This window comes from Malurus melanocephalus, unplaced genomic scaffold (genome assembly GCF_030028575.1).
Source record: "Malurus melanocephalus ecotype Western Australia unplaced genomic scaffold, MMel_1.1 scaffold_198, whole genome shotgun sequence".
Lineage (NCBI taxonomy): Eukaryota > Metazoa > Chordata > Aves > Passeriformes > Maluridae > Malurus > Malurus melanocephalus.
In genome coordinates this window covers 364,733-379,316 of record NW_026623430.1, presented here as the reverse complement: position 1 = coordinate 379,316, position 14,584 = coordinate 364,733, and the positions used below count along the sequence as shown (strand labels likewise).

At 33.6% G+C, this 14,584-nt stretch overlaps 1 protein-coding gene across 4 annotated transcripts in view; it reads right to left on the bottom strand.

Moving 5' to 3' along the window:
* The window catches only part of CNTLN (centlein), a 180,488-nt gene that overhangs the window by 33,976 nt on the left and 131,928 nt on the right, over positions 1-14,584 (bottom strand). For all 4 annotated transcript variants that reach the window (XM_057373456.1, XM_057373457.1, XM_057373458.1 and 1 more), the window contains one exon: positions 843-1,007. In XM_057373456.1, the coding sequence (XP_057229439.1) occupies positions 843-1,007 (165 nt within the window). The remainder of the gene's footprint in view (positions 1-842; positions 1,008-14,584) is intronic.

Sequence of the window (14,584 nt, the reverse complement as noted above, 5' to 3'; positions counted from 1 at the left end):
TCGTGTGCTAGCACAGCTAATCCAGCATTTAGAGTCAGCTGTGTTGACCATGTAATACAGACTTTTCTTTTAGATGATCCTTTGGCAGACTCCTTGCTACTGTGGAGTTACTTCTAGCAGCAAGGAGCTGTACCATTTTGACCTTTTCTYTTTCCTCTACTATTTAACAGAAAAAAAAAGGGAAAAAACKACTTTAAGACATTCTCTTGCAAATATATTTCCTCCAGTGAGAAGAGAAGAAGAATTAATATATTTGAGCCAGGCCACCTGCTGAGAAAATGTTCAGAACAACATAGTCCAGTATCTACATCATTCACATGCAACAGAATTACAAGAGACTGAAAAACAAAATCATCAAGTCAGTATTTTCCTACCAGCTTATCTAAAAAAATACGAATAATAAAAAAAAGTCTCTTTGAAGACAAAAACATGAGTGACACACAACAACACTGCTGCCCCATTAGCTCAGATTCTTTGCTTCCCTTTCAAATAGCTATTGCTTTTCTCCTTCTTAAAGGAAGAAATGAATCAACTGAATTCTCATCAAACCAATTCCACAGCACCTTCCAACAAGATGCACTTAATCACTGTGTGAAAACCCAGCAAGTCTCCTCATCTGGCCTATTTGGTCAGCAGGAATTGTTTTAACTGTAACTTTTAGTTCTCCTGTTTATGACAAAATTTCTACGTACCATCAAATGCAATCTAACACCTAAGCTGCTAATCATTGGCTACGATATACAAATGATAGGTGTATGTGAGTATATGTATGTCTGCTTGACCCACTTATGAACTACTGCTCATACGAATTATCCTCAGCATTAGATAATCTGTTCTGTCACCTTTAGTTTGCACTGCAGCTGTTTCATCTCTAAATCAATGTTCTTTGAAGGAGCTGGGGTGGCTTCACTCTTGTCAGCAGTTTGAGACAGATGTTCTCTCAACTTTAATTTTCCTTGTAAATCTTCCTTCTCCTGTTGCCACTTGGCCAGGTTGGAGGTCAACACCTGTTTTACAAAGAGAATAAACAATCACAATTTCATCCTAAAAATATTTCTGCTGGATCACATGAGATGCTTCTCCAGTTCAGCATTCAAGAGAAATGAAACAGTATACATTATTTGTAATTACATTGCATAGGTTTTGGGTGAATTATCTAAAACAGGCAAAGATCAAATCTGGCAGAAAAAAGAAATCTATGACCATTAAAAACAAGAATTTTTTTTAAGGCAAAATAATTCTGTTTTGACTGAACCTACTGCTGTTTTAACCATGACAAACAAAAATTATCATACAAAACTGTAAAAGCAGTTACTGTTGAAACCTCTYTACCTAGAGCCTCTCTGGAATTCAGCAATTATTTACACAGAACATGAAGAAATACCACAGTGTTCAGACATCAGTATGAATTAAAGGTTGAATTCATCAGTATGAATTGTCAAATCTGTTATAATGGTCACCACTGTAAGCTCACTTGAATTGCTGTGTTGATAACTGCTATAAAACATACATTCTTCTCTTGGCTTTTGTTTTGGTATTTGTAGGGCTTGTAGAGGTTAAAGCAAAGTGGACCAGCTGCACTAAACATCTCCTGGCTGGCTGGTCTTTACCTATGTGCTATTTCATCCCTTTCACATATATGCACCATAGCCAGAGAACCACATATTCCATAACCTTGACTCTAGGGCTGAAGTACTTAAGTGGTAAAAGACAAGCTGGAGCAGGACAGGATAACAGATGTTAGTTGTTTATTCCACTGGGTAGGTCTTACCACCCTATACTGCAGCCAAAATGCTTCTCACTTAGCAACATAAATGCTAAGTCCAATTAGCAGATGAGCCTTGTTAGGGATTTAGTTCAAATAAATATCATGCAAACAAACTCAGTCTTGTTGCACTTGACTGAAACAAGCAAGACTTACTCAATCTTTGTACCATTATATTTCACACAACTACTTATAGAAGTAATGTTTTAAATAACTGTTTTAATTTAAATAAAATTGAATGTTCTGTAAAAAGGGGAATTGAAATAATCTGCATGCTAATTATTAACTTCCACAAAACTGTAGWCAGCCAAAAGCCTACAATGGCCTAATAGCATTCTGCTCCTTAAAAGGGTTTTTACAGTACTACCTTATTATTCCAAATAAAACACCAATACAATGGCTTAAACTAAGGACTAGTTGTACAAAATGGTATTGAATACCTCAGAGTGCAAAAAATCCCACCCTTTGTGAAGAATCCTGGTCAGAAACACGAGAAGATACGTGACAGCTTGAAATGAAATGTGTGCCTGATTATATGTCAGTGTCAAACAAAATACTCAATCAAAATTAAAAAAAAAACGCCCACACAAACACAAAAAATGAAAAATAAAAAATCCCCAAACACAACAAAATACAAACATCCTCCCGAGAAAAACAAACAAAAAAGAACACACAGAAAAAGGTGAAAGTTAAAGAGAGTATTATATTTCCAAGCAGTTCATTATTTAACTTACAGATTAGATTTCACAGTGCTTGATGTTATTAGAAAAAAAAATTTCATATATATATATATATATATATATGTTTTTATAAAAACAGACTCCTCTGACAATAATCTGAAGATCACATACATAGAGATAAAAACTACTTAGATTCCCATTTATTCCAATTATGAATCAGAAAAGAATGCTTGTAGATTTTGCATTAGCCTAAAAAAATATCATGGGTACAAAGAAAATTCATCTGGTATTTAAAGTCAAAACTCTATTTATTTCACATTCATTAAGTGCACTTATTAAAGTCAGTGGGAATTTTACATATATATCTGAGGTAAGTGCTGTTCTTAGTAAAAGGGTTAATCTTTCCATTCCCTTCTGTGTCTGCTGTCGTTATTGAACAAGAGGTAGATACTGTATTTTCTAATTGACTATTCCTTAATCTGATATATTATTCTCATAAGTAATACATTCCCAGAGTAAAGGACAAAATGAGGGCTATTTCAATAAGCAAAACCAGTGGTAGTACAGACGGACATAGTAATAGAAAAATRTGAGGATTATGTTAATTTGTCCAGTATAACCAATATTTCTACATGCAGAATTTCATGATTCAGTGTCTCTATAATAAATTATTCATAAAAAGAAAAGCAAGAAAAAAAAATCATGGCTAGATCAATATCTCTGTTCAAAATTAGAAATGCCCCCAGATCTGCCCAAGACAGCTTGTGATTCTCAGAAGTTTCTCAGGCTACTGCTGCTGACAACATGTATCGGTTCTAAAATGCCATGAATTGCACTGGCCACATTCTCAAAAATGATAGCAAATATATTCAAAAAAAAAGGTCTTCATGGGACAGTTGCTAATGACAGTTGGTTATAGAATTTAGTTAAGGAGTAGAAAAAATACTTTAAAATAAGAATCTACATATATTCAGAAACAACATAAYAAGAACTACAGGGATAAAGTGAAAGTAGCATATGATGTACAAGACCCCCAACTTGCAAAAGCACACAACTGCAATCAGAGATTTCACAGAGGTTGCTCTTAATACTTCCGTAGACACTGTAAATGTACTACAGGACTGATAATTCTACTGCTTTACTCTTCTATTTGTAACCTATTGAATGGTGAAAATCCTATATAAATCCAAATGAAATGTGAAAAACAGCCCCTCTGCCCTATCAAGATAATTATGCTTAAAAGAAATTCCTTGCATTTACTTAAAAAACAAGTTCATTATCTTGCTGTTCCTCACCAYTCCCTACATTTCAGGTCAAGTTTTTTGTTTTTTTTTCTTTTTTGGACACAACTGAAGATTTGTGTGTGTGCTACCATGCACACAAATCCTGAATGACAGAGTTAAAAGAATTTACTCCAGGGGAAGAGGTCACTAGGATGAAAAGTAGAAGAATCTTAAACATCAGCTAGACCAGATGTTGGTAAAGGCAGCCTACTGCTGTTCCTCTATGATGCAGCGGCCTTTGTCTGCTGCACCTCCTCCAGAGTGTTTTTGGCGTAACAGATGTTTATAGGTTCAATATTTTAACATCCATCTATCTTAATCTCCTTGCTCCTGGTATACCCATGACACTCTRTTCTGCTGCTCACAAAGGAGTAAGCAATGAAACCTCAGTTTCTATGTACTCAGTGTAAAACTTCCAGTGAGTCAGCAAGGCTTTTTACYGTAAACCTTCTCCTCAGAAAGACAGCTGTGTGGAAGGCCCAGTGGGTTAACACAGGAAGTTCCTGGAATGGCCTATTGCTCCTTGGCATCACAATCACCCCAGAAGGGGCTTTGAGCTCATTTTACAGAAGTCACTATTCTACTGCAACTGGTATGTATTAATACAACATTTCTGCTGGAAGCAGCTGAAACTGTACTGAAACTGGGCAATGAAATCACATAAACCCATACATTTATATGTGTAAAATATATTATATAAAAATTACAAAACAGAATGTAAATCACGCATTCTTGACACTTTTTAAGCAGTGACACAACCTTATTTTATTACTTGTTTTGTAATCCAACTACAGTTAATATACTCAGATGTGTAGAAATCCCATTTGCTATGAAGCTTCCCACCCTAAAATCCTGATGGATGAAAACATTGCTGTGCTGATTCTGTGAARCAGAAGCTAACACATTTCTTTCTCTTTTCTCTAAGAAACCTTGTTACAGTACATAATAAAATACATTTGCTATATGCATAGCTCCTATACCAAGTTAAATTTAAGAATTTAACACTGCTTCCATAAATGTTTCTTACAGAACACAATTTTCTCAGTTTCACTTGATCATGAAAAACATACAAGAGAAGCAATACTTGTTGCACACATAAAACATAGAAGACCTTTTCAAAGCATTCTGGAGGGCACAGGGTTAGGTATTTATGATTTTACTCACTCTATGTATTGTGAGTGAATAATTGTGAATTACAATTCAATATGATAAACTTATTTACAATATCCAAAACAAATTCATTGTGTCTATCCCATTAAACCTGATGGGTAATTAAAAAAAAAAAAAAAAAAAAAAAAAAAAAAAAAAAAAAAAAAAAAAAAAAAAAAAAAAAAAAAAAAAAAAAAAAAAAAGCTAAAATTAATAAAGATGGTATGTAGGAAAAGATATATACCAGACTAAAAAGCTGTACTGAATACTAAATGTGATCATATAGAGAAAAGGCAAATAACTCCAAATCCTCAATCAAAGTTCTTTTCATGCAAGTGCTGTAAGTGGTTGATCACTTAGTATTCTAGACATGAAGACAAAATATCAAACAGAAGTCTTTGGTGACTTAATATCCCATCCCTAAATGGAAACAAAAGACCCCCCAAAAGCAAGACAAACTTCTAAAATGTTGAACTTCTTTGTCATTTATTCTTCTGTATTCTTCAGTAAAATCTACTGAATAGTTTAGTTGGATTTTTTTCCAGCCAAATGCAGTTATCAGGAGCTGACTATTTCACAAAATGTCARATAAATGAAGGTAATATAGAGGACTTTTTGCCAGTGCTTTAGCTAGTTGTTAGACTTCAGTAGCCTTTAGAGACCATTAAGTACCCTTTGGCTAATTGGCCAATGGTAGATTAATCCTCTTTTTATTCCAGCAGCACTATTTTAACACCCTTTGCACTCTGTCAGTGTAGTATCTGAATGACAAAATAATATTGTGCATGAATAATAAGCAGAAAAGTTAAATTAACATTTCATGTTTCACATGCCATACCTATGTGTCAGGGAAAAGAACCCTCTTTTAAAGCCACTGACATTCAACTTTTTTAAACAATCTCATGTTGACATCTTACTGAAGTGAATCTTCCTAATTACTGCTAATTGCCTATCAAGGAAAAAAAATCTTTCCTTGAAGTGCAGTTGTCTAGTATAGATGAACACAACTCCGAAGTGCATAGTAAAGACAGGCATGACACTTGAGGTGTGCTACATTATTATGAGGTCATACTAAATATGGTTTGCAATGAACAAAGCAGCTTTTAAGGATGTTTAAGGTACAGAAAATGTCAATCTCTCATGAAGTGTTTAAATTAGTTCCCAGAAGAGAAATACAGACATTAACCAGTAGATAAGAGGTATATTTCTCATCTAAAGTATTTTACTAAAGAAAAACATTTGTCCTATTGATAGTGGTAATACTATTGCAATTCAGCTGCTTTATAAAAGCAGTGTTTATATTGCTGTTATCTAAGGAATGGCTCTTTCACACATACAAATTATAAATTCAGATATTATTGGAAAAACATGAATAATCACTAACACAGACTCCTAGACACAAAGATTTTGAGTGTCTTCTTAAAAATGTCCTGTTACTGACTAATTGTTTATAAAGGGCTATTTACTGTATAACATTTCATAAACAAAGGTTTTACCTGTAATTTTAATTCAGGATCTTTATGGTTAATCTACAGCTAGCTAAATTTATTCCACAACTTACAAAAGCCTAGCATTGCAACATCTGGCTACAGCAACTTATGAAATAATACAAAAAGAAAATCAGTGGAATCAGTCCAGACAGGTCCTTTTTAAATTTTGTTTTTCTCTTTTTGTAAATACTAATAATATCACATAGATGAAGACCAGAAAACTTGCATATATTTTAGAGAAACATACAATATTCATATATAAATGAATTGGAGTAATATATTCTGGGCCCAATTCTCCAAGAAATTATCTGCTCCCATAACAGACAAATCTGAGTACAGAACTGTGCATTGTGCAACCAATGATTTTTCAAATAAATTACAGAAAATAAGAAAAAACTACTAATAATGTCACAATTTTTTAGATGATGAAAATACTTCTGAAACATGTCATGTGTATAATGATTACACCGATTCAAAGATAAAGGTTTTGTCCTGCAGCAATTCTATTTTAGCCCTCATTTTCTACCACTTTCATGTCTCTGTACWAGTAAACATTGCTGTATCCCATGCCTAATTTCTGTACGTATTAAGAACACTATCTTGCTTTCATACTGAAGCAGATGCTGCACTCCATCTGTCCTCACAAATTTCAAAGGAATGTAAGGACTATTAACTATTTATTTTACACTAGTTATATAAGTAGTTTCATAATAATCAATTATATGATCACAACTACGTGATTTAATTTTTTTAGTGATTGATTTTCCAATGTGGAGATTTAATCTGACAAAATATGCAGCTGTGCAAGACATTATACACAAGGCCTTAATATTTCTGGAGAAAAATTAAAGCATTTGAAAAGATCAATATTTATTAAGAAAAAAATATTCGGTATTTTAGTATATACCATCTTATGTATTTGAAATTGYTGGACATATTAATATCCACAAGACACAACACAGTATATTAAAATATTTTACTACAAATAAATTAAAAATTAAAACATAACCAGAGACATTTCATGACATTTTGTCCTGAAAATACTTGAGCATTATAGCAAGCCAGTTGTCAAGATATAGCTGAAGTTCAAAACCAATGTTTCCATGTGCCCTCCACTGCTGTTTAAATAAATACTACTATTCCAGCACCTAACATGCCTGTGCACATTAAGTATTACTTTATCCAAGGGAAGATTTCCAGCTGATGCATACAATTTCCCCCAGATTTCCATGGCTTTGTACTTACTAGGGAATTTTCAGGATAAGACATGGAATCCATGCGGTCTTTTCTAGTTAGGACCAGGTTTTACTGCATTTTTTTTTTTCAGGATTTATCTGATTTCCACCAAACACAAGAGTTGGGGTAAACTCATAAAGCTTGAATTTGAATTTTTCATCTAGGGTCAGGGATAGTGCTTGCCATATTCCCCCTGCTTAATCTTAACACATCTAAGCACTGCAAATGAACTACTTGCATGAGAGCCAGTCAGGGAATTTCACAATCCCTACAACTCATTACAAATTTAACAGCAGCAATACTAAGTATTCATATGTTTCAGATAACACATACAAATATGCTGCAYTAAAACTCATTGGGGGAAAAAATTAATAATGCTTCCATCTGTTTTCCGTATAACTCACATAAAATAGAGAGAAACCAAAATGAAAATGCTATTTTGAAGACCGTGTTTAAACTTTCTTTTGATTTAGCCACTTAGTTCCACAGCATACAGCTTTCTATCTTTAAAAACTTAAGTTATTTTAAAGAAAATATATAAGCAAAAAAGAAACAAAAGAACTGAAAGAACGGTGAAATATTAATTTAACCTCTCCTCATTTCCATCTGTTTTAGAGAGTGAACCATTTTCTATTGAAATATTTCTGCATCTCAAATGTAAATGGGCAGGAAATCTGTGCTTGTAGGGAAAGCTGTTCTGTCTCCCATATTCCTCTTCGTATATTATTTTCCTTTGCTTAAATTTCAGATTTTCAACTGTTAAAAACCATTCTATTTCAACTTATATTGAAAAAGTGATGCAACTATTTTAAAATAAAAATTACTAAAATGTATGTAGGCTATAGGCATTCTTAGGATTGGTTGCAACATTCAAGGAACAAAATTTATAAAGACAGCTCTATGCCTAATTTTATTCAATTACTTAAGCATCTAATTTGTGGCCACTGCAGATATCAATAAAAACTAAAAAAAAAAAGTCCTCAGAAGTTTTTTTTTTTTTTTTTTTTTTTTTTATATGTAAAAGCAAAACACTTTAAATATAAACTGTATTAACAAACTTAGGTAATGGAAAATTTCTATGTTCTCAGAGAAAATGAGAAATATGGGGAAAAACCATTAAGTATCTGGAAGGAATTTTTGTAGTCACATAATGGTGATGTTACACAAGTATTTATTTATTCTTTACAGTTCTAGAAAAGAAAACAAAGACATTACTAGCCACTTCTGAGAGGTATGAAAAAGCTGATGACAGACATTGTGGGGAGGATGCAATGACAGGAATATTTTTCAAAATAATGAACTGTATTTAAAAATTACCACTACAATGTATTTCATATAAATTAAATTGGTAATTAATCCCTGGATTCTTATAAATGAACCCCCACAGTCTTATCTTTAATTTGTAATCTATGTTATCATTGGAACCCTTGCTAAAATTACAGGCATAAATGAAGAGTTTAGGGTWAAATACTCTTTATTTTACATATTTAATATCTGAAGAGACCACCACAAGAAAAAGCTATGTTTTGAGTCTAATGTATAAAGTGAAAAATACTTTCCCTTTATCATGATTATCATCAATATTATGACTCACTTGGGCAATGTATTATTTTCACATACTTGAAGAGTTTGAGGACAACACTGCAATTCTAAATCCCAGCTTGAACCTAGTAGTCCCTTAGTTGTTTCCTCATTCTCTTCTGCTTGCTCTACTAAGGTAAGAGTAGACAAAATCGCACATTTTGTGTACACAATACCCTGAATTTCAATCCAAAAATTATTACAACACTCTGCACAGTTCAGCCACCAAAGAGTATATGCTTTTCTAGCATCCGTGAATCTCGAGAGATGTRCTATGGCTAATCACAGTCTCTGCTGCTGAGAAAGGAACTGATGCTCTTGGCACATTAGGCACCAAGAGCAGAATGGAGTGATGCAAAAYAAACTGGAACATGGTACAAGCTACAGGAACAGTCCATGACTACTTCATTAATTCCCTATTAAAGTAGTAAGAAAACATAAACATTCTTCTACTTCCCCTAGCAGTTATGGTGTCTTTGAGTTTCACRCACTTCAGGCAAACGAGCATCTCTCTCATTAAAACCACAGAATCCTTCCCTTATTTTACAAGGACAGTAAGTGTCTGACTTTTGTTAGGGAAGCAGCATTCATTGTCTGCAACAACAGGGAGCCTGAGGCAAAGAAAAATTAAGACAATTACAAAGAGGGAAAGTGGTAGATAAATATTTTTAAAAAAGGAATCTCAGTTGTAGTTCCCTTGTCTCAGAAGTGCTTAGTTGTAACACTTTCTYTTTCTACTGCTGTTGAAGATGCCTTAGTTTTTGACTCCCATTCCTTTATGCCTAGAATGTCCATCCCCTCCCCTGCCCCACATACACAAAAAACCAGCCTATTAAAAAAACTTTAAGAAGCTTCATGCATCATCTTTGGTAAAGTGGTAAGAATGGCTTGTACTCCTGGTTGTGGATGCATCATTTAAAGTTTCTTCCCATAGTGGAAGGAAGTAGCCAGGACAACAGAGCACCAGCATTAACTTTGAACACACAATTTTAAACAGGGGATTGTGGAATGACAGAATTGGAGTAAGGTGCAAGCTCTAACAAAAAATGCCAATTCCCTCTGTGCAATATAATCTAGAAAAAGAAATCTCACTGTGTGGTAGGTAAGAAAATAGGGCCAAACAGGAAACTGGTGCTTTGCAGACCTATCAGTGCTGAACTGATAAAGATTCCCCTCCTGAAATCTGGAGGAGTCTGAAAGAACTTTGGGACCAAATGTGCTTCTGACATTGTTCCCTGAAGGACAAAATGTGGGAATTGTTATTGTCTTCCTTCCTGATCACTGATAAACTTTACTGGAAATCAAAGAATAATAAAATGTGTGGAGGAAAAGGCAAACTTTGAGTCCAAGGAGTAAGAGTTTTCAAGGATTAGCTTTGAACTTTTTTTGAACTCTTGTTCAAACTCTTCCCTATTATGATATCTTTCCTGTGTTAGTTAAAAAAGACCTTCCATTTAAAAATGGGGAAAAAAAAGTTAATTACTAAATGAGAAACGTAATGGTATCAAAAACATTTCAAACATAGCACATGTTTCAAGCAGTATAAGCAAATTATTCCTGAAAATTCCAATTTACATGCAGAGAAGKTTCTCCTGGCACCCCTCTGCAGTTCTTCAGTGCCCTCAGAGAGAAAATGTGCTTTATATATAAGTGTTCCTTCTTGAAAACTTAAATCCACTCTCCTTAAAGGATATGGAAACACAAATTGACCACTAGTTTTAACTAGTCTTTTATGCATGCAAAGGTGGATATTACACTCCTTCAATCTTTACTATTAATCTGTTATTATTTATAATTTCATTAATTACAGACCTTCAATCTTCCTTCGTTGTTATTTCATTCAAAACTCACTAAAATTCTTGTTTGTTTCTTACAGTATGTCTTGTGTAGTGCGCAAACCAAGGTTCAATATTGTAGAATGCCTTGACATTGCTAAGTATTAAAATAAATTTCCTCTGTGAAATTCTCTGTAAAAAATAATGTCTGACAAGCCAGCATTGGTTCTGCTGTGAAGAGTAGTTTGACAAGCTGGCGGCCTTCATGCTATGAAGTACCATCTTTGTGTTCCTAAGAAACACACACTGGTATTTGTCCAGCCTGTAGATCTTTGCAAAATAAACACACATATCCACAAGAAAAAATAAATCCCACAAACCAAAACAAAACCCCAAGCAAACAAAAAAGCCACAACCCAATCCAAAAACCAACCAACTACTATTTTGACTTCTCCCACAACTTACTGAGTTTTACCTGATGCTGGATTTCACATATGATAATCTTGTAAAGGAAGGGATAACATGTAAAAATTTACACATCATATGTGMAAGTATTTTTTTCATGACCAATAATAACTTCTTCCTCTAGGTTTACTGTATTTTTACATAGAAATGCTAGAAAACATTTGGAAAGGTAGACACCAAGAAAGCTGTGGTATTCCAAGTAAATCTTGATTTTTTCTTGTGGGATTCAAACTATAGAAATTATTTTAGAATAAATAAAATAAGATCCTTGCTAGCTTTGAAAAAAAAAACCCTAAGACAGCCTAATTCAAAATTTTAACAAAATATGTTTCTTCTTACTTTAAATAATAACTGATTTTTAAATGAAATACAAACCTTTTTTTGTAAAGATTTAATGTTTAAAATCTAAAAATGGTTGCAAATATAAACACAATTTTGTTTTGCTTCATGGTTAACTTTGAAATCATCTACTGCTTTGTAGAGAAAAAAGAAGAAAATTAAACATTGCCACTTTTTGCATCTTTGTTATATCTCAAAATAATTTTTTTAATTGAAGCAGCACCTATAAAAATGTCTGGAAAAGTGACACTTGACTCTTTACATACAGAAATAGTCCATGGAAGTTTGGGTTTTTGTGATATACCTTAGTTTTCAATATTTTTAAATTACATGCTTTTGTTACTAGCAAAAATATGCTCTCTTTCACAATCATTGGTATAAAGAAAGAAAATATATAATTATCAATATTTTGACAAATGTTGTGTGTAGAGACTGTCACACATCCTTTCTGACCACTATTGCTTAATGAGATCTTAATGGCAAACATGAATTGCCACACATGTCTGCATGTAAAATAAAGCAAGGAAAGTTCATTTTCTTTAGAAAATCTAAGCAGAGTTTCCTGCTTGCAGATGTACAGGAATGATCAATTTGCTACAAAGAAAACAAAAATTACATACTTGCAATGCTTAGATCACTTTCACTGACTCAAAATTTTGTTCTCCCAAGTGACTTAAAAACCAGAGAAAAGCAGCAGTATGACTGCAGTGCACAGGGTGTTCTTAGTGATAATCATACTTTCTTCAACACCTAATACGAAACACAGACATTGTTTTAACAAATACCACTTGGCTGACCTAGAAGATAGGATGAAGGAATAAGAGAGTCACGTCCAATTCCTCATGGATTCCCAGCTTGAATCCTGGATTTTGCACAGTTTACCTTACGAACATGATCCGAGTGACATTTCACAAACTCCTGGATAAATGTTGCTACACTCTGCCAGCAGAGAGACTGGCTGTGTCATGCACAGATCAATAATAGCGCTGTGTTTCATCAGCCTCAAAATCAGAAGTGCTTCATCTGGCAAAAGCCATGGCCCTTGAGGATCTGACATATATAAAATGAATACTGTACACATTATATCTACTACAAAAGCTGCTAGTGTAAAGACAACTCTAGAGGTACAAAGTTGAGTATATGTAAATAGAAAAATATGTATCTGTATACATAAAGAAGTTTTTTAACTCCTGTTTATGAAGAATGTCACAAATGCCACAGAGCAGCAGCTGAATAACAGAAATGAGACTAAACTTTTATGACACCTGACAGAAACATAAAAACACGGGAAAATCCAATATTCACAACCTTTGGAGAAATTCAGGAGAAAATAAAACTATGTTTTGAAGTCTACACAGTAATATCTATGACAGTGGGCTTCAATAAAATGCATTCTAAGCTATACGTAATGCCTTCTGATCAAAATTATATTTATTGAAAATATGCTTTTATCTTCTTCTTAGTTACTACTCAAAGTAGAAGCCTTGAGGCTGTCGATCATCATATATTACCTGTAGTTTCMGTCTTCAATATAGGCTTTCCTACAGAAACAACAAAAATTTATGTCTCCCACCATTTAGTTTTCCTTGTATATCCTCATAACACCAATTTAGTGTTTTGGTGACAGAACTTGTAAAATTTACATTTTCAMGTAAATACAGCAACTGTAGATTTTTAATTGGAATTACTTTTTATCATAATGCTGCTCCCTTATTTTTCTCATAGTAAATTTAGTTTTCTTTTTTTGTCTGCCAAAGTTTATATTGCGAACAATACTTTGAAAAATAAWTTTTTTTACTGCTTTGAAGCCTTTAACAAAATATGTCAGGATGAGTCCTTTACCAAGATTTTGACTAAAAAAAAGGATATTAAACTATGTCTGTGCCCCCAATTAAAATGAAAAGCTTTTTCCTTAAAAAACGTCATAACTACCTCACTAAAAACATCTTTCCTTATACTCAGTCCTCCTGGTAGAACATGGTAAATAAATAAACATTAAAAAAATTRTAATTTATCTTTCCCTCTTCTCTCTCTTTTCCTTACCAAGTTACATACTACCTAAATTGAAGAGCTTTAATCTTCTCTCAGCTTGGCAATCAGCAATGTTTAAAGGGTTTTATAGGATTAACATAATCCTAAATTCTGTGTASATTACACACAAAAGCCATTTTTCCTTCTCGCACATCACTGCTCAAGACTAATGCTCTTTAAATGCTCCTGTTGCACATCGTGGAACAGGCATTTCCTTTGGAYTACTTCCTTCATCTCAGTACCCATCTTCCTGTGCCATGATTCTGTATATRTACATCTTCAGTGGTGATGGCTTCCTCCTCTGCCTCAGAATTTCTCTTCCTTATGTTTGAATGCTATTATAGCACTCCTACTTGGCTCCAGGTATATCCTTATAAAACAGTGGTTTGACTTATCTTAAATTTATCATCCATGTTTACATCTCTTTTCCACATCCCTACACTCATTTTAGCTTTAATTACAAAAATACTGTGTCTAGCTGAGCTCTATGACATAAATGCACTTCTTCCATCAGTTCTTCAGGTAAGTGAAAGATGTTACTAAAGTTGAGAATTTATCTTCCTGTTCATACTTCCCAACAATTCAGCTCATGCCACCAAAAAAATCCKCTCTCTTCCTGTTTCTTTTTCATRCACCTGCATTTTTTTATTCCTTTAAGGAAGAATCTACCCACTGTTAATGACAAGCAGTTGATTTCTCCCTAGAGCTTCCATTTTAGATTAGTTGGCCAATATCACTGCAGTGGTCTGATTCCAACTGGCAATGGTCAGTTACAGTCACCTTACAGTCA